The sequence below is a fragment of the Cygnus atratus genome, chromosome 14 (genome assembly GCF_013377495.2).
Source record: "Cygnus atratus isolate AKBS03 ecotype Queensland, Australia chromosome 14, CAtr_DNAZoo_HiC_assembly, whole genome shotgun sequence".
Lineage (NCBI taxonomy): Eukaryota > Metazoa > Chordata > Aves > Anseriformes > Anatidae > Cygnus > Cygnus atratus.
Window position 1 is genome coordinate 1,474,349 of NC_066375.1, and position 25,865 is coordinate 1,500,213.

General features: G+C 48.8%; 1 protein-coding gene and 1 long non-coding RNA gene across 7 annotated transcripts; both read right to left on the reverse strand.

Annotated features, from left to right (window-relative positions):
* Positions 1 to 8,054: 8,054 nt before the first annotated feature.
* Positions 8,055 to 25,088, reverse strand: NDFIP1 (Nedd4 family interacting protein 1). Of its 6 annotated transcripts, none has more exons than XM_035560624.2 (8): positions 24,931 to 25,088; positions 16,718 to 16,805; positions 15,397 to 15,527; positions 14,343 to 14,430; positions 14,031 to 14,155; positions 12,075 to 12,141; positions 11,374 to 11,479; positions 8,055 to 9,028 (listed from the first exon to the last, which is right to left on the reverse strand). In XM_035560624.2, exons 1-7 carry the CDS (start codon positions 24,967 to 24,969, stop codon positions 11,376 to 11,378), a joined length of 642 nt encoding a protein of 213 aa, XP_035416517.1. In that variant the 5' UTR covers positions 24,970 to 25,088; the 3' UTR covers positions 8,055 to 9,028; positions 11,374 to 11,375. The 6 variants fall into 6 exon arrangements, with proteins under 6 accessions (XP_035416517.1, XP_035416518.1, XP_035416519.1 ...); XM_035560625.2 differs by having other exon boundaries at positions 8,055 to 9,521; positions 24,931 to 25,087; XM_035560626.2 differs by having other exon boundaries at positions 8,055 to 11,240; positions 24,931 to 25,087.
* On the reverse strand, positions 20,842 to 22,704 carry LOC126913471 (uncharacterized). Its single transcript, XR_007708833.1, has 2 exons — positions 22,583 to 22,704; positions 20,842 to 21,143 (listed from the first exon to the last, which is right to left on the reverse strand). It is a non-coding gene; the product is annotated as an uncharacterized LOC126913471 (long non-coding RNA).
* Positions 25,089 to 25,865: the final 777 nt, after the last annotated feature.

Consider the following 25,865-nt stretch of genomic DNA (forward strand, 5'->3'; position numbering starts at 1 on the left):
AAAGGGGAACACGTGCTGCCTACGGAGACCCAGCGCGGGGCCTGCGCCGCTGGCTGCTGCTGGTGGGACAGGCTTGGGGATGGTGCACTGCCCACAGCAGAGGGAGAAGTCCTGCTGGGTTTCAGTGTTAATCTATAAAACCCCGACAGCCTCCTGCCGGGACGTGCCTGCTGCAGCCCGCAGCTGCCTCCAACAGCAGCGCCGCCGGGGAGCTGGTCCTGAGCCCTGGCGAGGTGCTGGTGGTGCAGCCGTGGTCACAGAGGGGTGAGCACGGCCTAGCTATTTCAGCTCTCAAAGCACCTCAGGTTTTTGGATGAAAAAATACTGTAGATGAAGACTTCCAGCCTCTCTCGTGTGGAGATACAAAACTGCTTATTCATCTACTAATTCCAGTGGGAATTTAAAACTCAGTGTTGTTGGAGTTGGGATGCAGAGACCAGTAACACCTCTGTCTTCTCAGCTCCAGTTCTGCCGTGAGGACTGGGAGGCCCCGGTCCAGCAGACCCAGCAGCTGAAGGTCATTGCCACGGCCTGAGTCGAGGTGTGAGCCCTGCGAGGCTCTCATAAGCCACCAAGCACTGGTCCAGCGCAGACAACGACACTATCCTCATATCCTCCACTGCCTGGGGTCTGGGCACACCGTGAGATCGATGTGCTCCAGCACAGCCTCAGAGTGCCGGTGGGTGTTGGCGAGGTTCTCTTCTCATGATATGACAGGGATGAAGCTGAGACCTCTGCCTTTTTTTTTTTTGGTGGTATCTTATCATCCAAGAGCTCATTAACCAAGAATTCCTCATGCTGTTTATTTTCCATTTGTCCATATGCTCCCCACAAACCCAGCCTCATCTCTGTTTTAAGTTTATACTTAGAAGCAGTAATTGGAAGGGCTGAACAAAGGCACGAAGGAAGGCAACACAAGCACTAACAAACTTACCAGATGTTTTGGATTCCTGCATTTCCCCGAGAAGCAGGATCCTTAATGTTTTGATCATGTCATCACAGCACAAAACCATTGCAGCCTGGAATATGACTGGCTCCTCTTCCCCGACTATTGGCCACAGAGGCAGTAACTCATGTCACCGCGAGCCACCCAAATCCACGAGCGAAAGCAAAAACCTGGGACGTGCCTGTGCAGCACCGGTGCCTGCAGTGGGCCCTTCCCAAAGGGCCGAGCACCCCGGGCAGGTCCACACCAGGGATCAGCACCCGAGGGTGGCAACATAACCGTCAGCAGCACAGGGAGCCGGCTCTGCCGCACTGCTGGGCAGTCTGATGGGTATCCCTTCTTTTGGTTCAAGAGTGCTCGTTTCCTTTACGTTTTATGTCAATTCAAAATCGATTTAAACTTAACCAAAGTAAAACGCTATGAATCTGAAACACGGGGAGATGCCAGTTACATTAATATGGTGCATATTTGCTTGTAGATAAGGCCTTATTTTTCAACACAGCTCTTGAAAAACACTTGTGACAACACCACGGCACTCTACAGAATGGAAAGAAGGAAAAGAAGTGGGAATAGCAGCAATTGTGTGCGCTGCAAGCAGCTGTCGAGGCCGCTGGCATGGGGGAGATGGCACTCGCGTTACGGTCAGCAGCCCTCCCTCCCTTTGGTGTGTAACGGTGAGAACAGGCCATAAGATCACTGAGAGGAACAACTGCGACCACAGCAAACAGAAGTGACTCCTGCCTGCTCGCTGGTCTTAATTTCTAATCCGGTATAGCAATTTTCTGCTGGGCCAGGTTAGAAATGTCTTTCCCACTGCCGAGGCCGTGGCCTGCAGCCGCCCAGCAGCCCACCCTCAGGCAGCCGCGGTGCCTGGGACGCAGCGACGCCGGTCCCCAGGCGCCCCCAGCTCTACCCGGGTGATGCACCAGGCTGGGGGATGTGAAAAGAGAGACAGAGAAAGCCCTCCTGCCTCCGTCCTGTGGGGTGCTCCAAAGAGCACCAGAGCCCTGCAAACAACAGCCCTGCAGGCTCACAGAGATTGGCTGAGTACATGAAATTAATTAGGGGAAGAACACTAAAAGCAGACTAAATACTGGAAATCATGAACTAAAGTACAGCTCACATCATGATCGGAAGGGGAACTTCCCAATTTGATTGCAGAAAGCAATTTACTTCAATTAGCGGGGACATAAACAGAGTGCTTGCTTAATAGAAGCATTGCCTCTCCAAAAAGCAAGCTCCTAATTGCGTCTCTCCTCTCGGCATTTGCAGAATTTTCAGAGGCAAGTTTCGTGGTGGAAAGGCCCCGCTGGCCGTGCCCTCCACAGAGTGGCACCATTACTTTCACGTTGAGCTGCCTCAGCTGGTCCCCAAAATGCGGGGACGAGGAGGAGAGCGCCGGGGGGACGGGCAGAGCTGTCCCCTGCCCTCCTGCCTCCGCCACTGCTCCAAACATGTGCAGAGGCATCCGCAGCAGCTTCAGGACGTGTTTTGGGTTTGCTTTTCATTTGGGAGTTTTAAACCATCGTCTTGTCAAAGCCAAGCTCTGTGTTATCCCTTGCGTTACTGGCTGCACCTGCAGACTTGAACCAATCTTTAGGTTTTGGGGCAGTGGCGGTTCCCATCTCCTTTGCAACGCCAGGGTTACAAACAAAGCAGTAACACGAGCACATCCTTGCCCAAACGCGCAGCACACCCCATGGCACTGCCCCACCTGGGGGTCCCAGAGCAGGGCTTGGCGCAGGGGGTGGCTGGGGGGCTCTCCCAGCCTGGTGGCATGCATGAGACCCGCTCCACGCCGAGGCTGGGGCACAGCGCAGCACCTCACCACCAGACCTGCTCCATAGTGCAATGCGTGTGCGTGCAAGAGCTGACAGGGAGAGGAGTGGTGACAGAGAGCCCCAGAGGATTAAAACAACACAACCCATAGGCAAAAGTCACTTGAGGCACCCAGTGGGGCCAGGCAGAGCCACCAGCAGGGAGGGACAGCCCGGTCTGCACCCAGCCGCATCCCGGCCCCCCAGCGCACAGCCGAGCATCCCAGGGCAGGAGGATGCTGTGCTGGCCCCCGGCCGCCCCACACATCTGCAACCCCTTTCCTTTCTTCTGCTGTTCTTTTCCCCTTCCCAGAGCACTTTAAAGGTCCAGATGAGGCCATAATTAGGAGAGCAGTTAAAGTGGCGACCTGGCAGGGCAGTGACCTCCGGCCGTGGGTAGGAAGCAGCAGCCGTGGGTGGGCTGGGGCTCAGCCCCGTGCCGCGCACAGCGCCCCAAAACCAACGCCCGTGTGCAAGCACTCTTCCTCCAACCCCATCACAGCCCCAGCTGTTTTGTCCGTGCAAAGGAAACGTGAATTTAGGTGAAACGCCTGTGCTGCACAGCGCTGAGCGCCCGCCTGCCCCGTCCCCTGCGCTGCACCGACACCGCTTGCTGTGGCACAAGGTGCCCAGTCCTGGCTCCGTCCCCTGTGCCCCCAACACCACTCGTGGGCATCACACCGTCCTGCTGCCCACACGGGGCTGGGGCGCTGCGCTGCTCCTTGCTCCGCGCTCCGGCACGTCCCGGCATATGTTTTTAAGTAGTGCTGTTTGTGGTCGCTCCGCTCTCTTATCACCGCCGCGACCTTTGCTTGTTGCAGATTAGTGGCTGGAGCCAGTTGGATTTGTTTGATTTCTGTTGATGGTTATTAGGCAGAGGAAGTGCCAGAAGGGATTTTGACCTCGAGTTTAAACCTATTCCAATTAGAGCCACTGAGCCTTTAATTACTGCGCTCCAGCCACTTCGGTTAAAGAAACAACAAAAACAAACACAAAATCTGGTTAAAGATGGGCTTTCTTCTCATCGGCCCTCGGATCAGCCGCCTGCTCTGCCCATCAGCTGTGAGCGGCTGCCCATGGCCAGCACGGGGCTGGCAGCCCCCAGCCCCATTCCCGTTCCCATTCCCTTTCCCCCATGCTCCTGCCCACCCTGCGTGGCTGCAGCAGAGGAGGGGCACGTGCCCGGCATGCGAGGCTGGGGCATGGCGAGCGGCACACTGAGAGGCCAAGAATGCTTCGGAAATGCTGGTTTCTTACTCAGTATTGAGCAATTTGGTTAAAACCCCAAAAAATCAGTCCAGAGCTCGTTCCGCTTGGCTCTCGGACACGAGCAGCGTTTTGCTGGCCCCATGACCACAGCACCCTTTGGCTCCTGGCACAGCCCCTTCTGATGCTCTGCACAGAGGTTCCTGCCTTCTGCAGTCTTTGATTTCTTATATCCACTGCTATTAGTTTAGGTTAACATATTTTAAGCTCAGCAAGATGGGGGTCATGCCTGTGTAAGTAAGTCCTACCGTTTAAAAATAGTTTCTAGGCTACATCCCACAATCGATCTTTTTGTTAAACAATGACTAAGCCCTGAGCTCCAACACTTCCCCTCCCTGACCCACTTTTGTTTATTACCCAGAAATTTCAGAAAAGCAGCAAATCGGAAATTGTCCTCGTGAGTGTCCCTGCGGCCCAGGCACACACACGGGGCTGGCATGAAGCGAGAGCCCCGTGCCGGGGCAGTGCCACTGTCACCCGATGTCTCAGGAAACCTCTGGATGTGTTTCCTACGTCCCAGTGCTCCTGTACGTGCTGGGATGCCCTAAAGCTGCTTGACCCAACCACCTGCAGCCCAAGGCCAAGACCCAGCAGGTGCTGAAAGAAGAGAAAATTGTGAACTCACCTACTGATTTCTCTTGGGTTTCGATACACTTATCAGAGTTGTGAAGGGAAAGCGAGCCCAGGATGTTAATTAACGTTTCTTCGTCAGAGCACACAGACCAGAGGACACCCAACGCTTGTACAGGACCAGCGATCTCGGTCGCGGGAGCCAGAGCTGCTGCACTTCTCCTGCTCTGAGGAGCCCGTCGCTCTACAGCAAACCCACCTGCCTTGATGAACTGCAGATATAAACGTGCCCAGCACATACGCTGAGTATGACTTCTGTTGATTTGAATTTTAAAATATTTAAAAAAAAAAAAAAGCTCTTTGTTTACACACAAGAAATCATCCAAAAAATGACATTTATTATTTTACACAGAAACCAGCTAAGAACTACTTGCAGGAGAGAGAACCAGAGAAACTCCTCGTTGTTCCAGGCCACGGTAACTCTCAGCTTAGTGTTTTCGCAGCAATACACGTGAGGAGATTGATTCCTAGTACAGTTGTTTTGACAAAGGAGCTACCTCAAGGGAAAGTTGATATGCTATCACTAATCCACTGTTGAGAAACAAACGCTGAATTGATGTGGCCTTGCTGGCTGGGGCAGGGAGCGGGCCCGGTGGTAGCAGGAGCAGCCAGGTGGGCCGTGCCGGCAGCAGCCCTGCGAGAGGTGTGGGTGCGACGGGCAGTGAGCATCCCATAACAGCCCTGGGAATGTATGCATTCAGGGAGGTTTTCGAAATGCTCGTTAATCCAACTGCTACCAGTTTGGGTTCATTGTATGCGTTTTTTGCAAGACGCGTGTTTCTCTTTCCTCCCAGTTAAACCTATGCCATGTTTTAAATGTGACGCAATGAAAACAGCGGTGGGTATTGGGAAAACTTCCTTCGGCCTGTAAGAGAGGGAAGCAAGTCCCAGACGCCCCAGAAATGACCTGAAACCCCAGAGGGCAAGACAGCACCGTGCCTCGGGCCCTTCAGGGTGCTTCTGACCGCCCTCGGCTCCGGCCGATTCCCCCGGGCACCACAGGCATCTTCCAGGAGGAGCGTGCGCAGCCCCGGGCGCGGGCTGGGGCAGTGCAGCCCGTGACTCATTTCCACTGAAGAAGCCACGAAAAATTAGTCAGTCATGGGCTTTGTGTGGCCGCAACACAAAACAATAAATCCATTGCAGCCTTTTTCTTGTGAGAAAGGACTTCTGCAGTAAGGCCAGAAAAAAGCTTATAGAAACCATTACAAAACCCAGCGATATTTATCAACTTCTTGGAAACAAAAGTGTGTATCAGTCAGAGCAAGAGCGGAGGAAAAACAAGTCTCTAAGTAAGTGGGAGGTCTCCCCTGTAGAGGTTTTATTCCTCGGCCTAATCCCCTCTTTCCCATGGATGCCACGGACAATTAGCGCCCATCTTTTCACTGCAGGCCGGGCTCCCACCGGCGCGGCGGAAGAGGTGGACAATGGGCAGATTTCACACGTTTCCTCCGCGCGCTCCCGTGGCAGATTCGATTTCCTCCAGCACGCGGTGTTCCCCCTGCATCTGAACCTTCCCCCCTCGCCTCGCTTTTCCTTCTTGCATGGGAACTAGAAGTACGATCCCAAGACGTGCTTCCGAAAGTGCCTGGAAGAGCAATCTTAGAGCAACTTTCAAATGACCGGAAAAAAAATCAATTGCAGAAACGATTCCGGTATTTGGGCAAAAAGAGTGATCTGCCTGCAGCACAGCCGAGCTTTCCTGCCTCGCACCCACGGTGTAAAACCTCCAAGGCCCCGTGGAGGCCCGGTGCCGCAGGCAGGAGGCCCACGGCAGCTCCGCCGCCCCCAGGCTTCACCCATAGCACCGGGCCCTTCTGCAGGGAGGCTCTGCTCGTTTCTGCCTCCACAAACCCTTGGCAGCAGTTCCTTGTTAAAAACCGCCGCGGGATAACTCCTGAAGGATCCCACCTCCTGGGATCACACACTGGAAGGGCTCTGAGCAGGCGTCAGGTACCAGGGGCCCTGCATGCGGCACGCGGCTTCTGCAGGCTGCAGCGCTGATCCCAGCAGCAGCTGGAAGGGGCAGCTGCCATCAAAAGGGTGTAAAGAGCAGGACAAAAGTCACAAAATGCCCTAAAACACAAACCTCAGTTCCATTTCCTGCCCAAGCACCAAGGCCCCAGACATCGCTCTAAGGTGCCCTAACATCTGCTAACGAATCATTACTTATAAACCAAACTCTAACTAGCGATGTTAGAAAAGTTCCAGGAGTTTTCACCGATTAGTAAAATGAACCATACCTACACAAACAAGGGGGAAGTCGTGGTGCAAATGTAACCATTATAGGAATAGTACCGGCTCTTTGCTAGTGAAAGCTCAGCTGCAAGCATCCCCCATCCCGAGCACTGAGCCAGCCCTGCTGCCTCCCCTTCCCAGGGAGGAAAATATTTGCTGGTTTCACAGGGAAAAGGCAAAATCTGTTTCTGGGAGATGAAATGCGAATCCTGTCTGAACCTGCTCAGAGGTTTACGATGCTGGAAAGAGAAAACAACCTGGCTGACAGGAGGCAGGCAGGCAGGCCAAAGGTATTCGGTCACTAGAGATCACCATGGCCCCACCACTTCTGCGGTGTAAAGTGGCTGAGCTGTCAGAGACCCAAAGTAATTATTTGAGCTTGGAGCCTGTGTTAACCCGCGCTGAATACAAGCATGGGTTTCTTCAAACCCCGTCACCCACCCCCTTTCAGCAGGGCATCCCTCCCTGCCCGTGCTCCTTGAGAAGGATGGCCAGAGCCGCTGCCTGCAGACAACCAGCTGAGCCCTAGGTGTCTGCAGCTCCAGGCCACCAAACGGGGAGGAACAGGCATGCCAAATATTCTGGTTCTCTGAATATACAAGACCAAATAAGGCCCAAATGCCAAGAGAGTAAACACAAGGCCGATCTACCAAGTTTGGGCAAATATGATTCAGAGTTCCCTAATGCTCCAGATTTTGCCTTGCAGGATAAACTTAATAATTCTGTGTACGCTTATTCTTGTTTAAAAAGGAAGTCGCCGTGTAACCCCCATCTGTCTCTGTCCGCCCGACTGCTTGTTTATCGAGACTGTACATTTGTGAAGTTCTGCCGTGAATCAAAACTATGAATAAACCATTTCACGAAGCAGATAGCTTATGTATGCGAGACCGAGAAAAACCTAACACGCCCCCAAAAATTTATGGAATTGCTGTTTCCTCAACTGCCAGAGAAACAGGGTGAAATTGAAAACTGTCTCAGGATTTGAAGACCTGGCTACAAAAAGGAAGGAGGATACCTTGAAGTGGAGAAAGCAGTCCGATTGTGTCACACCTTCTGTGCAGAAGTGATGAAATTCCTGCAGAAAATCTGCATTTGTAATCATTAACCAGATGCAATAAAGCATAGAAACTAAATTAAACACTGATCTACAGCAAAAATTGCTACGTAAGTGACATTTATTAATGTTCTGCTATATTTACAGTTTTAACATAGTAAAACTCCAAAGTGAATTACCACTTGGCGGAAAGCACAAAAGTGGACATTAAATCTACATTTATAATGCATCGTAGTCTCTGCTAACACAAATTATAAAAGCAAGAATTACAGGTATGTTAGGAATTGTCTCAAAAGTCCCAAGCCAAAGAAAAAAAAGGCCCTTTGTTTTGCAAGATAACTTTTATACAAAGTTGCAATGTGACCTTTTATCTTTACACTACCAAGGTGTACTGTGAAAATCTCTATATAGTCCAAAAAGTAGGTAGTATGAAAGAAAAGTATACTACAACATTGAGAATATAGACTATTAAAAAATTAATACTTGTGCCACCTTCAAAATAATACTCTTTCCCAATTACACCTTGAGAATCTGTACTGTACAGACCAATTTTTCCTTTCAGACATAGCACAGGTGGTGGAGAACTAAGCAGCAGCAAGGTATGTAACCATAGCAATGCCTTCACTTACACTTTTGAGCTCATCCCTTCGGGGCAGTCAGCATTATGCACACCGTACGCTAACGACCAGAGTCCAAACCTGCTCCCAGGATGCAGAACGAAATAAAGCAAGCCTGTCCCCTGCTGGCTGCAGGGCATAGCTCATGCTACCCAAATTACTACAGAGACTACATCAGGCTTTATTAGCACGTCACAGACTTGATTGCAAGAGCTTTTGCAAACATTAGCCACTAATGATTTAATGATTACAGAATTCTGCATTAATTATTAAAATTTTACACCTAGAAACAAATAGAAAGAAATGCTTCTCCATTTTTCAACAGTACTTTTATTTATTTATTTTAAAGCAGGTGATTATTTTTTCTTCTGTTTCAGAGTCTTGATTCACTTCCTGCAGGTGTCCTATTACTTCTTGAGGGAGAATTCACTAACGCAGGACGACATTTGCCAGAAAACATCTGTTGGAGAAGGATATTGAATATTGAAACTATAGTTAGATTGCTATTTTGGATAACAGAAGGATGTAGTTCACAAAGAGTGCAGGATGTCTAAAGGCTTATGAAGTATCTCAGTACACAATGACATGACTCTAATGAAATGTGCAGTTTTTGTATATATGTTACACTTCTAAAGAGTTAAAATTCCTGAAGAGTTAAAAACAGACACTGAAACAGGCAATGCTCTTAGAAACTCCGGCATAAAAACACACCCGTTCATGAAGTTACACTGCATTTGCACTAGGACAAGAGAACAAAATTGTACTACGTCTTATTTGCTGCATCCACACACGATGATTATGACTTCTGTATCTTTATATCAACCGTTTCAGTATGAGAGGCACCAGCTCTCACAAATTGCCTGTTCCAGTCATGCTGGGTAGAACCATTCAGACCTGAGATCCAACGTAAAACACCTGCACTCGGCACACAGCTGGTGGTTTCTGCTGAGACACTGTCAAGAATGATGTCCGTTACTCGTACACACACACTGAACAGTAAACACCAGGCTTCCAATTAGATTCGTTTTCACCAGTTATTTTTTTATTTGCACAAATTATTCCTCTCCTCTTTCCCTTCTTATATTCTAAAAATTAGCCCCTCTAAAATGATAATGATCATTTAGAGCCCTCTTCATTATGTCCTGCAGCAGAAATCTAATCTTAAGAACAATAATATAGTGAAAATCCAAGTCTTCTGTGGTTTCCCTACTCAGAATTCAGGATTAAAGATTTGTTTCCAATGAAAATGTCAAAGTTGTAGATTTTAGAAGTGACTCTGGACATTTATCTCAAGGTATCTAAGAGAGTGCTTTTTGAAAGCTCCCAAGTGTCCAAAAATAAACAAATAAAAAAAGATTAAAAAAAATACTACACCTCCATCCTTACAAGCAAGGAGTTAAGCAAGGTCTCTAGAATTACAATTTCAAATTCCAAATACAGGAAAGGCCTGTGCAACAAGAAACCACACAGTTCCCATAATAAATGAAAAATTAAGTTTCAGTAAAGAAGCAAAATAGAAAAAAATTGTTCAGTGAGAACAAACTACAGACGACACAGCTGATGCTTGAATGCTCTCACTATGTGACTATACACCTGAGGGAAGTAATCCTTCTGGTGACTCAGCAGGAATTTCAGAGGATATTACAAATCCTGGAGGAGGTCAACAGAAAAGTCGACCATAAACCAGTAACGGTATTAAATGGAATAGAAACACTTAAATAAAGTGACCGAAGAACTAGTTTTACATGCTATCACCACTGGACGACCCGAGCTGGAAAACATTGCACAATTCTCATTTTGTGTAGCATGTTCCCATTGCAGAACAGAAATGAAGCAGAATCTTAAGCAACTCGCAGTTTCTAATAAAAGGAAAATGCACTTGGAAAATTAAGCTTTGGTTTTAAATTCTGAACAATTTAATGACCTCAATTTTAAGCCGGGGTTTGTTTGGTTTCTTTATACCACTGTCCCAGCTGCAACTGCTTGAACCCTGTCTTGGGGAAATCTAGTGTTATTATGAATTTTCTAAAGGGAGCATCATGTTGCACTCGCCATCTGGGAAGCAAACTATTACAGGATTTCCTTCCCCTCGGGGAGGGACAGTTAATGCAAGGCCATTATCTGCTGTAAGCAGGAAATTATGCTAGAAGGATTCAACTACTTAAATCTCCTCCCTTAAAGTCCCATTAGGAAGGTAGCAATGTTAAGGATCAGCCTTAAAGAAAAAGACTTCTAGGCATTAACGCTTTTGCAAAACGTTCAGGTAGAACAGTATGTTCAAGTATGCAGGAGAGGTTTGCAATGAGAAATGGCGTGCAAGAGTTGAGTTTCTTCAGGAACTTGGCAATAAATTCAAAGAGCACACTAAATTCAGACAAATTGTTCTTTCTGGGACATAAGCCAGACACACTGGCACAGTCTTCCAAATAGATTTTGTGACCTTTATTCATGTTTAGGACATACCACATGTTTCAGGCATATTATTTATTCTGAAAGACACACCTGTCAAATACAGTGCAACACCAAGGGGCAGAGCTTTTGTTTGTACAATTCAATTCATGGAATCTAACGAATTTAAAATTCTTCAAAGGGAAAACTCAGGAAGAAATGTCAAGCATTCCTCTACTCCCCACCAAGTCAGTCTGAACTTTGCCCATCTGTAGAAACAGGAGCTGTGTATGGGATACCAAGAAAGAATTGTTTTCTGCTGTCTTGTGTTCTAAAAATATTGACGCAAAGAAAAGTCTAGTCACAAAATAAAATTTAAAACAAATCAGAACAAATTCATGAAAGCAGAAAGCTTACCTCTAGTAAATAAAGAGAACTCTGGTTCTGGGGAGAGTGGAAAAAGTATCTGGCATCTTCCTAACCTTTGCATAATTAATAAATCCTCTGAGAAACAGCAGAAAACCTAGATGAGAGAAACACATTTGTCTGGTTAAGGCAGATTTTGCTTCTGCAATTAGAGAAGGAGCAGTTCAACTCACTGTTACTAGCACAGAGGGACCTAAGTTGCTGCAATGTGTAAATGCCGATTAAATACAAGAACTTTTCTTGTATCAATGACACCTGATCTTTCAATTTCATCCAATCTCAAAAACAAACTTTCCTTAGCCAATCACAAAACTTTCGACTCCAAATGAGACCTAGCTGCTTCCAAAGCAGGGGGAAAAAAAAGACAGTCCACAAGACTACAACTCACTCTTCCATTTAAAATACAAGAACAGACAACATCAGTAACTTTGAAGACAAGTATTATTCTCTTCTTTTTCCCTTCTGGATGATAAATGCGACACTGATACCAAGCATGATGACAGAAGGCCATTGCATATGTGTATCTTCAAAACACAGAATGTGCTCAAGAAGAGTTTGAGGGTTACACTTCAGTTTTATATCTACATGTACGTATTTTAGCTGCCAGTAAAGCTGTGCTTACAAAAGCCCTTACTGCACTTTACAGAGTTCTAAGCATACATTTCCTCTTTCTCCCAGAACAAAACACTTACCTAGTACAAGGAACACCCACCAAAGCCAATACTGACCATCAAAGTAACCGGGAAAATAGGTGGAGAACTGAAAAAAAAAAAAAAAAAAAAAGATACAAGTTAAAGCACAGACTGAACCCAAACCTATTCTCAAGCCCTCTGCACACAAGAGAGTTTATAGCACCCTGCATCTTATTAACTACACAGACCGGAGGGAATGAACTACCTCCATGAACTTTTTTCTACACCTCTGACCAACTGTAACCAAGGGGAATGGAACAGATCCAGTACTCAGCCATGAACTCTTCCAATCAGTGGAGCAGAAATACATGAGTGAATAAGTATTCCGATTCACCCCCACGTCTTTGATGCTGATAAACCATGTTCGTAGTTTCTGAACGGGGAGAGACCAGGTTTGCAGCAGTGCATCACGTAATTACACTGTTAGGTTGGACAGCATAGCTAAGAAAAGTACAGTCAAAAAGAAATCCCATACCTGTGGAACCCTTTGACAGTATTTTCTATTGGGAAAATTGCTGCCTGTTGAACGAAAGGCACCAACACTAGTAGAGCACTTACGTTCACTACGCCAATGGTAAATGCAATAATTTTGCTTTCTTTCTATTCTAACTTAAAAATCTAACAAATGGCAAGCTTGATACTAAAGTTTAAATCAAATCTGCAGTTAAAGTCACTGGTCTTTGTCATACCTCGTAATCCAGCAAACAGTTTTTAACACCACTGTTACAGGATGTCCCCCAAAATCTTAAGTTTCTACAGAAAAAATTAAGATATACTGTATTTACAAATCCAGTTCCTAGCCTAAAAATACTAGGCATGAAGTGACCATGCTAACACTAATGCTGTCTATTTCTACTTAGGCACAGCTGAGGTTTTTTTCCTTGAAATTAAAAATTTCAGCTGGGGACAGCCAGGGATATCTGCATGCCATTTTCACAGCCACCATCTTTCCATGGCTCTGAATAAATCTTTTCTTATAGAAATATTTTCTCACAACCCCTCCAAAAGAGTATTTTGACTATTTTTTCTCATTTCTTACAGCATCAGCACATGTATATCTTTTATCTTTATTTTTTCTCCCCAGAAAGGTTTCACTTTCTCCCCGCCTCCAAGTTTTAAAAATATTACACCAGCCTTTCTTGCTTCTGTAGGCAGAGGTCTATGCCCAGCAGGACCCCTTCTTTGGATCTGGACTCCTAAAATACAAACCAGTGCTGATCAGTCACATCCTGCCTTTCCCTGTGTGATCCGGTGGAGGGGAGCAGAGAGGATCTTTTAGCAACCTGGATATGCACCCTGCTACTATGGGAAATAAATTAAAATAGAAAAGCACACTTCTGATCACCTGCTGCTTGTCTCACACGCGCAACTCACCAGAGGGCACCAGCGAGCTTCTCTCATGCATGTGACTACGTGGTCACTGAGTCTTCCTCCAGCAAAAAAACAAAACAAACCTCCCGCTGCCTAATTTTCAAGTCCCTATTTCCCTCTTCTCACCGGTCATGCTCACACCAAACCCACATTTTTGAGAATATCGATTTTTCAAAGCAGCACCTAAAGATCATCATCCTGGAGAGGAACATCGCTATGCTGACTGCAGGGCCTACTTCATCTGGATAAATGTTTTATGAAGATCAGATCATTGTTACTGCTCAACACACAACCACATTTTGATCCAAACCGGTGGCTCTGCCAAAGAGAGACATCCTTGGGTGTGCAATCTTTATTCTCCTTTATTACAATAACAATCCCAGCATGTAACTGCATAAACAGGACAGAACGACAAAAAAGCTCTGTCCTCGTCAAGTGAGGGGCTCAAAATCCATTTCAGCATAAAAAGTTAAATTTACTACAAATAAATTCAGTGTAAGTGACAAAAATGAGTTGGGGGAAAAAAAGTGGAAAAAAAAAAAAAAAAAGGAGTACCAGTACATGTTGCTGCACTACACAACTTACCCTGACAATAAGGATCCACTTGATAAGAGACAGACCAAACCCAGAAATGGCCCCGTATCTTCCTGCAGCTGAAGTAGTCAGACAGAAAGACAGGAAAAATCCAATCCAGTTGAAGAGGAATGCCACTGAGAAAGCAAGAGAAAAGCAGATGATCAAGCCCTCTTTATATTCCAAGGGAAAAAAAAAAATCAAACCCTTAAAATTGGCACGCACAGGTTTTTCATAGTGCTACATAAACCTAAGTGTGAAAATAACTATTTTGGGTTCTGAAACAGTCTGGGAAAAAAAAATAAAGTTTCACCATGTACTTACTGAAGAAAGTTAGCATGAAAATGCCATCATTTCCTATCCTCAGCTGGTCAGTGTCGTCAAAGTCATCCCGTGTCACAAAGTCATCCTCCTGCAAATCAAAAGGAGAAAAGAATGGGTGGATTTAAGTCAGTTCAATCCACACAGCAACTCCTCATCTGCATCTGCTTCTTCAAGACAGCGAACTGCACAGCCCTCAAAAAGCAACGTACATCGGAGGGATACAAAATGCTTAGTTTACGTTTAAGGAAAGCCCCCTTGGGGGAATATATGACTAAATATCAAAAGCCTACAAAGGCATGCAGGAAAAAATCCCAAGGATAGGATGCAGGCACGATATATTAGGTCATTGGCATTATTTTCATTTATTTATTTATTTGAAGACAGTCAAGACTGTGAGTGTTGTTATTCTCACTATAAAGAATGCCCCTGCTCAAACAGAAAAATTAAACTTTTCATCTCAGCAAGGGATTTGGCTTCTATAAAGAAGGAGTTAAAGAAGGAGTTGTGGAAATTTAATGCTATCAGGGGTGGGGCAACAGACTGAACATGAGGCAGCGTTGAAAAAAAAAGATATTTAAAAACTAAAAAAAAATATTGCAATAGAGCGAATGTTTTTATCATCTTTGTATCAACTAGACTGACCCCTAGGAAAGTCACCTAAGTAAGCAGCAGGAGTATCAAGAGTAGTTACACTAAACAGCTGAAAAATTAATCCTAAATCTTAAAACAAAAGCAAAAAAACAAAGCAAAAAAAAACTTCACTGACACAGTGCACAGAGCTATAGTATACTGCCTCTGTCAGCCTGCCAAACTAATCTGGATAGCAAATAGTGGCATTACTGAGATGTCTGACATCATCATAGCTGCCTAGAGGAAAATTTAAAAAAAAGCACCACCAACAAAAAACACTCACACCTCAGAACTCTTGGGAGTGTATAATATCACTGCCCTTAAAAGCCAAATAAGAAAAGTCGGGACACTTGATAAGCAGGACTTGAAACAGAAATTCTACACAAGCAATGTGAAGGACATACAGCCAGCCAAGTGTACTCACTCTTCCAGGAACCAAGGGAATTGTGGCCTCAGCCTTGGTTCTCTCTGCCTCGTCATAACTAGGCAGTGTTGTGGCCACGTTGTAAGATGGAGGCTTAGGAAATCCTGACTCATCCTTGTAGTCAAAATAAGCTGCAATGAGAAAGTTATACAGAAGGTAACCTGTCTGTTCCTTAGTACCACCATGCCGGGAATGAGAAATATTTCAGAAGACTTCAAAAGACCCCAATACCCGACATTGTTAAGGCCTCCTCCTGTCTCCTACCCATCATTCTAGCCTCTTGTTATCCCAGAACAAGAAGCAAAAAACAAGAGAGCACTTTCTCTAATACAAAGTAATATGCAGAGCACTGTTTAGCATGGCTAAATGTTTAGCCTGGCTCTACTTATTTTTAAAACAGTAACACATGCTGTGCCTTTCCTTCAATAAAACAAAAGGAGTCACATTTTTGAATCCCAAATGGTTGGAGTTAGTCAAAGAAGAATCACTCCAAGCCTCAGGCCACTAGTGACCAGTTTTTCCAGAAAAGGATTCCAAATTGTTTTCTGATGGAGGGGGAAGGGATTGGAAAAAATCAAACAGCACTTCTGACCCACAGCCTCAGACACCCTAAGGAATGGGCACTAACGGGGACATCGTTACAGCTACGTGCCGAGGCAGGATGCTCAACAGCTCGCTCGAGAAGCACAATATTCCAACTTCTGTCCAAAGCCAGCTGGCTGTTTGAGAGACTGACAGCACGTTGCATTTGATTCACAAATCTTTAGAAGTTGACTGTGGAAGCTCTGGAGAAAAAATGGTAAGGTTTACCTACGCCAAAACACTCTGACACACAACCAGCACACAAAAAAGCTGTTTTGTTCAAAGCTAGTAGTGAGTTATATGACAGCACGGTGAATCAGAAGTGTAACCCTTATGACCAAGTCCTTAGTTATTGAAAACTCCAGAAATCATGAATTCTTTAATCCCTTTTAAGCAGCGAGTCATTTTTGGAAGGAGCACAGTATCATTCAAATGCCAAATGAGAGGAGAACCACAAATGCTCACAGCACTTTGATTTTTAACTGTCTTCAATCTACTAAGAACACTGGGAAATGTAACTTGAACTCCACTCGATGGAAGACTTCAGATGACCGCAGCCAAAATGCATCTCCCAAACCACAAGTAACAACAGCGTCTCTGGACCAATTCTGATCCCTCGCTGCCTCCTCAGTAAGGATGCTGCAATGCCGATTACAATTACAAGAACAACTACAAGAACAATTAAGGAGGTAAGGAAGAACTCCAGAGCAAACCTAGGTATTTCCTTTCGCACGTTTACCTGTGTTCTCCGCAGAAATGCTGCTGTAAGGCGGAGGGGCGTCATTTACCACCGGTGCAGTCTCGCCTGGCTCCTCTTCATTCTGCAGCTGAAGAGACCACACACAAGAGAAGTTAACTGCGTGTCCCCAGACGTGTGGAAGCATCCCTCTAGTTTTAATGGCACAAGCAGCCTCTTCTGGAACAAGCCTGTTCCATGGCACAGGGCATTTGAGCAGCTGCTGGCTTCACTCCAAAGCGCTCCCGCTTGAGATTATCAGCATGGCCTCTCAGCCTTAATGTGCTTTCAAGTCGTGTCCTCGCACACCTGGGCTATGCTGCTGGACAACACAGCACAGCACACACCTTCCTGGTATTTCTCCATCTCCCTGGCACTTCCCAAGATCCCTCGGCTCCCCCAGCTTAGGAGTTGCAATCGCATCTGTCCTGGTTGAGGACACAGCAGGAGATACCCAACGGAAGTCTCCACTGCTGCCCGGGGCTTTGCTAAGGAAGGTTTTTGTGTTTTTTTTAGCGGATATATAATGGTACATGGAAGTTTGATTCTTGCTGCCATTTCCCCTCACCCTTTCACACTGTATGAGTGAAGAGAAGACAGTTTATTTTGTGCACTGTGCTTCCCACAGGCTCTGTATAAATAGCCATGCAGCTTACCAACCGTACAGCGTCACTCGCATGAGGAAGGTATGCAAGCCCGGGCTTTGATCGCAGACGCTGACAACAGCAAACCAGATGGGTTCAAAGCAGAACGCACCAGAACAGAACTTACAAGTCAGCTGCCACCTAATTTTTTTTTTGTTCTTTCCATTTCTCATCATCTCATCGACAAAGAAATTACGCAGAAAGACAACTCATTTCAAACAAGCACGCTGGGACTGAACCGCCTGCCTGCACGGAGAGATGCTACCTCTTCTGCAGCCACCCTCAGCAACAGCGACCCTGCGACTTCTGTCTTAACATCTTCCTCCACTCCTCCTCCTGCATACTAATGCTAACGTACTTGCAGCCATCTGGGACATTTGCTTTCTTTTCTTTGGAGAGACGCTTTTGGCTTCTTCTTAAGTTGGCATTCGAGTCCTTCCCGAGCCTTTAGAGCTCAGGAGGGCTGGAGGTTCTTATTTTGCTTGCACGGCGTATCAGGGGAAAAAAATCAGCTCAGACTTGTAAATGAAGGTCTTGTTTTATACATCACTGTACAGTATCTTGTGTTTTTTTTTTCCTTTTGATACCTAAGATCAAAGGATTGCACTACATCCACATCCGCAGCGAAAGTCAAAGCCCAAACTTTTTCAGATGTGCAATTCGTGGGACTGCTGCACCCTAACAACTGCAGGCCCGAACTGGGAGGCACCCTCGCCTTACAAGCCGGCAGGGAGGAGCGAGCACTGCTTGGCTTTCCCTGCCACTAACAGGACAACTGCGCGCCTCCACGGGCTGCAGGGCCGCGTGCCCGCACGAACGAGTGGCTGCAAGGCAGAGGGAGGTTCACCGCCCCGCGGCCAGGCACCGCGGCCCCGCTCGCCCTTCGCCTCCTGCAGGGGAGGCTGCCACCCGCCCCACGTTACTGCTGTGTCACTGCTCCCTACGCCAAGGAAGTTGGGAAGGTTTCAAACACACCTGCTGCTGAAGGAGTTTAACCCGGTAATGTTTAAATGACTTGGGTTAGCAAGTGATGACACGGGCAGTTCTGCCCGCAGACCCAGGGACCAGCCCAGAAGGGAAAAGGGCAGGCTAAGGAACAACCCCGCCGAAGGCCGAGAGGTCCAAGCAGTTGATTCAGTCTCCCTCAGCTCTGCGGTCTAGGAATTTTCAGGAAATGCTCCACCATGCCCACTCTTAGTCTGCCCATGAAAATTCAACACTTCTGAGCACGTTTTCCTGCCGCCTACCCAAGGTTAACGAAGGAGGGAGGCTCTGGCGCGCTACGGACACTGCCCGCTGGACGCCCTGCGCTCCCTGCCCTCCTCACCGGGGTGGCAGAAATCACACCCTGAGGCTCACGAGCAGGAGAGGAAGAAAACACGTCCGACCTAAGGTACAACCCCAGGGAAGGGGAAAGGAAAGCGCTAGCTGTGAGAGCACTGCAGGAGAGGGAACAAAAGAGGACACACACACCTGGTACAGTATCCATTCTTACATTTAGGATCCTTACTATATTCTTCTTGCAATTGCATCATGTAGGAGAAAGCAAGACGAACCTCCTGCTAGCTCCAAACCACAACAATTCACGTACGGACGCAAAAAATGTAGTTACTTTTTAAAACTGAGCCGGAGGCTCCGTGAGGTACGCAGTTATGGAAAGCAGATTTTCCTTTTAATGGTCGAGGTACACGACTGCCTTCCAGCCCTTTTAATGATTCCAGGCATCTAAAATTCAGCTAAGTGCTTATTAGCAAAACAGCACGGGTTCATGTGACAGGAAGAATGAATCATCAGGTCTCACATGCCCAGCACTGCTACGGCAGCGCTAGCCTTCCATTTCGCATCCCAGCGGGGCAGGCACCTGGCGCACGCGCTTAGGAAGCTGCACGGCTGGGTGTGCAGGCCACGGCCCCTCCGGGCTGCTGCTGCAAGGCCTCAGAGCCCGGGGAATCTGATTACGGCAGGCTTCGACTGAGGCTGGCAGGCATTCTTTCTCTGATTCACCGACAGATCTTAGCTTTTAAAGCACGCCTCTTGTATTTGCTGCATCAAAAATGGGCAGGATTTACAGCATCGTGTACAGTTACCCAAACAAGACTCTGGCTGAGATTGTTTTTTCACCTGATTACTAAAACGACAGAAAGGTGCCTGACAGAACAGGGTAGCACCCAGGGACGTGCATTTTCCCGCAGACAGAAGCCATCAGGAAGCTGGCTGTGAGCAGACACTGCCTCTCTGCGTCACCTCCCCCAGCCGCGGCTCTATCACGTGTCAACGCACGCAGCATCCACGTCCAAAACTCATACGACCTTTTGAAATATTTCCACCCAAACTTTTAACAAACGTCTTTCCAATAAATACACTCGTTCCTTCTTGGAAATTTTCTGAACTTAGCCCACGGGCTGCTGGCACAGCTTTGCAGGGTTTTTTTAAGCTTCCCCTCGCCCCGAGTCCTCAGGCTACACGCAGGAGTTCTTCACAGTAACTCGGAATCATCGCAAGCCTTGTCCGAGCAGTGCCTCGTCAGTAAGGGACCTGCTCGGCAGCGCACCGTCAACGTTTTCTGCATTTCAGTTCCTGTTTCATGTGCTGGCACACGAGGCAGAGCTGCTCAGAAATCCCACTGAGGACTCCTCGACCGAAGACGGCCCCGACCAGATCTCATCCCGTTGTTACCATGGTTTCTGCGAGGCTTCAAAGGCAGCTACGTAGGTTAGTAACAGGGAAAGGATCGATAGTTTTTAAAACGGTGGCAGGATTGATTTTTTTCTCAGAACAACGGAACCATAACCTTTGCAAACCAATACACACAATGGTAATAAAAAAAAGATGTCATCACCAAATTAGCAAGTGAACAGCCTGCTCCCAGCAGGGCTCCTTTTCGCTCCCAACACCCCGCACTCTTCTCCTTTTGTATTTCTGGCCTTTTGGAGACAAAGGAAGTTTCTGCCCCGTCCAGAAGAGAGAACAGTTCTTCCCATTGCCTTACGCTTCACCTAAAGCTTGCACTGATTTGAAATCCCGGCGTTGCCCAGCGCCGTTTCAGGCTCCTCTAACTTACTAATCAGCAGGGATAACGATCAGTAGCAGACACGGCAGCCCACGTGCACCAACCCTCGGCAGCCTTCTCCTTGATGAGCAAATAACTGTTTTCTCCCCGAAGCTCTTTCAGTTCATTTAACTGCATCGCCGTGACAGCACCCAGCCGCCCGGCTGCTCCTCGCCAACCCCTGGGGAGCAGGCTGGAAGGAAGGCCCTTCCTCCTCCTCGGCCCTTCCTCCTCCTCGCTGTAATATTTAGGACCACGTGTACGTTTTTCAGGACGCTCATACAACACAGGACGAATGAATGCTGGATATTTCATGCGCTTCAAAATAGTTTTAAAAAATTATTATCATATGAAGAACGTTAAGCACCTTCAATTTAAAAAATCCTCTTGTTCCATCTATCAAATTTGGGTATTTCACAGGAAGAGGCAGAAACAAAACAAATGGACGTATTTTAATAATGTTTTTTTTCTTCTTACATCCAACGACAAACAATCTGAATTCACACACACAGGAGCACTTTAGGAACTTGCTTTCAGCACGGCCACTTTCAGAAGGCGCTGCCAACCCCCCAGAAGGAGGTGGCACGTCTCCTGTGAGTCCCTGGGCAACCTGAAGGCCCACGGGACTGCTGCCACATCTGCCTCCCCGATGGGGCTGCTGAGCCCCGTGGAATTTCAGCGACGAGGGAACAGTCACCAAAGCGGCCCGGCTGAGAGTCCAACACAATCCTGACACCTGAAATAACATTTAAAACTCAGAAGTTTGCCTGCAAGGCTACCTTCTGCTTTTAGATGAGCTACGTGGTGGTACTGGGCTACTAATGTCTCCCAAGCCCTTTGAGCTTTACAGAGCGAACGTATTTTAATTCTGCAATTACCTTTTTACACCGAGCCACTGAAACCTTCCAAGCGGACCCGGCAGGTCCCGCTGCGTGCAGACGCAGGCGTTCTAGGCCAAGCAGCGTGCACTTACCGAGACGTCAGCACCTGGGCCGAGCTCTGTGCCGCACAGAGCAGCGCAGCTCACGCAAGGCACTGGCACTCGCCGGCCGTGGCGGAGCAGGGGAGCGGCGGCGCGAGAGGCTCTGCCACCTTTTGGTAAGCCTCCGCTGCCTCTCTGTCAAGGGGCACCTCCAGCTCTGCCCATCTGCACGCACAGAAGAAAACAAAACAACCAACCCTTGAAATTTCCTTACCGTTCTTACCAGCTACTTGCGAGTGTCCTTGGGAAGCGCATCTTTGGCAAACGCCAAACGCCTCACCAAGGAAGTGACGGTCACTGATACACTAACGCTAACTGCTGGCATTAAGAGATAGGGCCCGCCCTCATCTCTTAGTGTTGATCTGCACGCCCTCCTCAACTGAACAATCAAATACAAGCTTGAGGTAAGCACAGGGTGGCAACTGCCATCTCCCTTCCTACTTCACGTCAGTCTCCCCAGGCAGCAAGCAAGCACCGCGGCCCTCCACGGATTTAGAACGTACGCACGTATCTTCAGCAATACCTTTCTTTTTACAGTTTCGCTGAAAGAAAACCAAACAAATGGAAAAATCTGTCTTCCTTACGTTTTCCATAGCCACCTCACATTACAAAATGATTCACAACCCGTTTTAGCCTTCAACAAGTGGAACCGGAAAAAAATACCGTGTAAAAAAGGAATGTGTCTTTATTATTTAACACACCCACCACATCCTAGGTGGGTTTGCATTACTCATATACATCACATACATTCCCAAACGCCTCAAGTAAAAAGCAGTTAACACAGAGTGTTCATAAACCTAATGAAAGCCTAAGTACTTCTTCCAGAACGGAGGCTCCTTTCGATCCTAAAACCAAAATACAGTTTTGCTGCTGAACTCACCGCCAAGGGGATAAGCTCAGGAGGCTTTAAGCCAGCTAATCCTGAACACACCTCTGAACAACCTTCCCCAAGGCGAGCCCAAACTACAACAGCCCCAGCCCTTCTGGGGACACAGCACTGCCCGGAGTGACCGCAGCACCGCCTGCCACCGCCTTCCTTCCTCCCGAGCACCTCCCGTCCCCAGCCCCGGGCAGCAGAGCCCTGCGCTGCCGGAGGAGCCGACACCCGCGGGCACCCTGCCCAGCCGCACGGCGCCAGCCCGCGCTGCCCGGCACAAGGGGGCCGAGGGCCCTTCTCCGGGGTTTTGTCTTACCTTTGTCCTGCGCTTCCTCAGCGCGTTACATCAGCGCCACACCGCTCAAAGGCGCAAACACAGGCTGTTTCTTATTAGGTTACCTAAGGCCTGAATAGAGCACGAGGGCTAGAGACTTTGGAAAAATGGCTTTGGAAAATAAACCACGTGCCGTAAGCACCCCCTTAACGCTGCACGTGGCAGTGGACAGCCACAGGTGACAAGTTCGCACCGCCGGAGGTGCTGGGGGACGCACAGCCCCCCCGCCTGCACGGGTCTGCAGGGCCGAGGAGCAGGGTAGAGGAAGAAACACGGGTTTGGAGCTCAATTACTCATTTCTATTGTCCTCAGATTATCCTATCGCTTTTATTTTATTTTTTTTTGAAAGCACACACAGGGAATTCTGAACATATTTAGTACGTTCGGTGCCCACGACTCCTCAGAGCTGCTCCCAGGCACACACGTCGATACACAACTAGCACCCACGGGGCAGATGTCAAACGGCTCTGCCACACGCCGACAGCGCATCACATTCAGCCGTGGAGGAATTGCCTAATTGTGTGCCAAACACCACTAGCGCACTACATCTCTCCCAAAAATAAAAGTTCTCCAGATTTCAAACATTCAGTCCTCCTCCACTGCCTCATAACCCAGTAACTTAAAGATTAAATGAGCTCGTTCTGAATTTCTACATACTACCTACATCTGCTGGATCCTGTATTTAGCCTCATGGCTATCAATTCGTTACAAGCCTTTCTTCACTGGCACAAATGACATTTATTAGCTGTACATCTGTACACACAATAAGCTTCAATGTATGAAAAAACTGACACATCCAGTGTTGGGAGAGATTCTTCCCCACTCTCATCTCCTCTTCACGTAAATACCAACTCTACACCCTTAGTTTCACAGCACACAGGGATTTCTGGAGCAACACACACACGAGGAGCCAGTAACACACTTTACAGCAACATGGATTCCCTGTTCTGGAACAGGGCAAGGGGAGAAAAGCAACTTCTAAATAGCTACACAGAAATAAATACATTTGTACGTCGGTTTCTCATTCCGCACTCAGTTACACCCGTCTTCTCCTAGGAGCTTGTCTTTAGCAGCACAAATCCTCAGGGGCACAGACTGCCTTTCTAATCTCTGCTGTACCACGCAGAGTTATGCTCTACAGCAATAACAGTGCCTGTTATGTGTCTGCCTGATGTGTGAGCAGGAGCTGGCGAAAGGACAGCTTTTCACATTTCTCTTTAAGGAAATCAGCAGTGTTCTTATCGGTCAGGTCCGGAGAGCCACTAAAGAAGAAGGCAACAGAGTCCTTCAAAATTTTTGTCACCTATCTCCACAGGCTCAGGATGACAGGACACGAAGCTAGATCCCTTTGTAAGAGACGTTTATGAAGAGGTTTGTCGGGGTCAGCACCAATTGCAGGACTCTGGGAGGTGATTTGTAAGACCTGGTTATTTGTACCTAACGTGGCTGAGAACAACAAGATTTGTCTTTGTAAGTAAAGACAGCCATGCTTTGGGGCGGGGGCACACAAGTCAACATATCTTTTACATATCTAACACGTAAAAGCAGTGACATCCAGTCACGGGGATGAGATTAATGCTCTGTCGCAAGGGGAAGTCGCACCGGGTGATCTCAGGAGCGAGCCCAGCAGCTATCACGACACCAACAGAAAGTCGCGATCCAGTGACATCTCCTAACAACACCCGTGGAACAGAGGGCAGCTGTTTACAGTTTGGAGGAGTTTCTCTCCCTTGCTTTAAGTAACGAGGCCTCTGCTTCTGCTACCGAGGCGCGGCACACGACGGGGCTCCCAGCCCGCTCCCCCCCTGCAGGCCGGTGCTCCTGACAGAGCGTTCCCCTCCCTCGGGAGCCGGGGCAAGGAAAAACAAACCCGAATCTACCTACCGGGGAGCTCTTTAAGCCCGGTTTCTGGCCTAGCGGGCTTTCAGCCCGAGCCAGGGAGCACCGCATGTAGAAGACGAAATAAAATCGACGCCGATTCCCAGGCGGTGCGGATCGAGCCGGCTCTGGGCAGGGACCGCGGGCAGCTGGCCGGCCTCAAACCGACACCCGGGGGCCGTCCTGCGGCACGGGGGGCGCACGAGGGGCCGGCACCCAAGGTCACCGCCGGGGGCTCCGCGCCGCTCCCCGGGGCCGGGCAGGGCCCGAGCCCGGCGCTGCCCGGGGCAGGCTCCGCCCGCACCCGCTGCCCGCGGCGCCGCCACCGGAGGCCGCAAGCCCGCCCCAGCCGGGCCCGGCGCTCCCCGGAGCGGCGCCGCCGAGGCCCCGAGCCCGCAGCCCGGCCCAGGCCGCCGCGGTGCCCCCGTTCCCCGCCGCCGCCGCCCCCTCACCTGCTGGTAGCGGCCGCTGCCGGGCTCGGCGGCCGCCATGGCGCTGGGCGGGCTCGGAGCGGGGGGAGCTCGGCGCGGCCCGGCCGCCTCCCGACGGGCGCTGCTGAGGCGGAGGCGGCGGCAGCCGGGGCGCTGCGGGCTGCGGCTCCGCTCCCGCCCCCCCGACACGCCCGGCCCGGCCCGGCCCTGCCCGCCCCGCGGCGCTCCGCCTGCGGCCGGCCGGGGGAGGCTGCTGCAAGGAGGCGAACGAGGCCTGGGCAAGAGGGAGAGAGGCCTGGGAAGGGCCTGGGGGAGACGGGTGCTGCCTCGGGACCCCGCCGGCAGCAGGGAGCTGCAGACCCGGTGCTGTCCCTGCTCACAGTCACCGAGCTGCTGAGGGGACCCACGCGGGTCACCGTGTCCGAGCCCTGGCTCCACGCAGAACCACCCCAAAATGAGCCCCGCTGGCTGAGGGCCTTGACCGAACGCTTCTGGAGCTCGGACAGGCTCGGTGCCCTGACAGCTGCCCTGGGGAGCCTGTCCCAGGCCCGACACCCTCCTGGTTAACCTGCCCTTAGTCGTGCCAGGTCCCAACGCGGCGCCTCCCGCGTGCCGTGGCTCCGAGCACGGTGCCCGCACGGGCAGCCAAGAGGCACGCGACGTGCTGCACTGCAGCCGAAGCAAACACGAAACGCCGGCCAACTCCTCAGGAGGTGCCGTGAGATCCTTAATATCCACATCAAGCAGATGGTGCCGCAGATTCAAAGTCTTCCAGAAGAAGCGCTCACAGGAAAACACACAAAGTTTGTTTATTCAGAAATTTTTGCATTGAATTTTACGTTGGCTGAGAGATTTTCCAGCCTGTATAACCCTTGTTCATTGTTTGTGCGGTTCATCTATAGGTGGATTTGTACAAAACTGCCCGCGTCAACCCCTAGGGCTGATAAGACTTACAT

Coding starts and splice junctions, on each gene's coding strand:
- NDFIP1 (XM_035560621.1), bottom strand. CDS start 24,550: ATGCGGTGCTCCCTGGCTCGGGCTGAAAGCCCGCTAGGCCAGAAACCG. Junction 15,528..16,717: donor CATTTCTGCGGAGAACACAG/GTAAACGTGCGA, acceptor TTCTCATTGCAG/CTTATTTTGACTACAAGGAT. Junction 14,431..15,396: donor TTCCCTTGGTTCCTGGAAGA/GTGAGTACACTT, acceptor TTTGATTTGCAG/GAGGATGACTTTGTGACACG.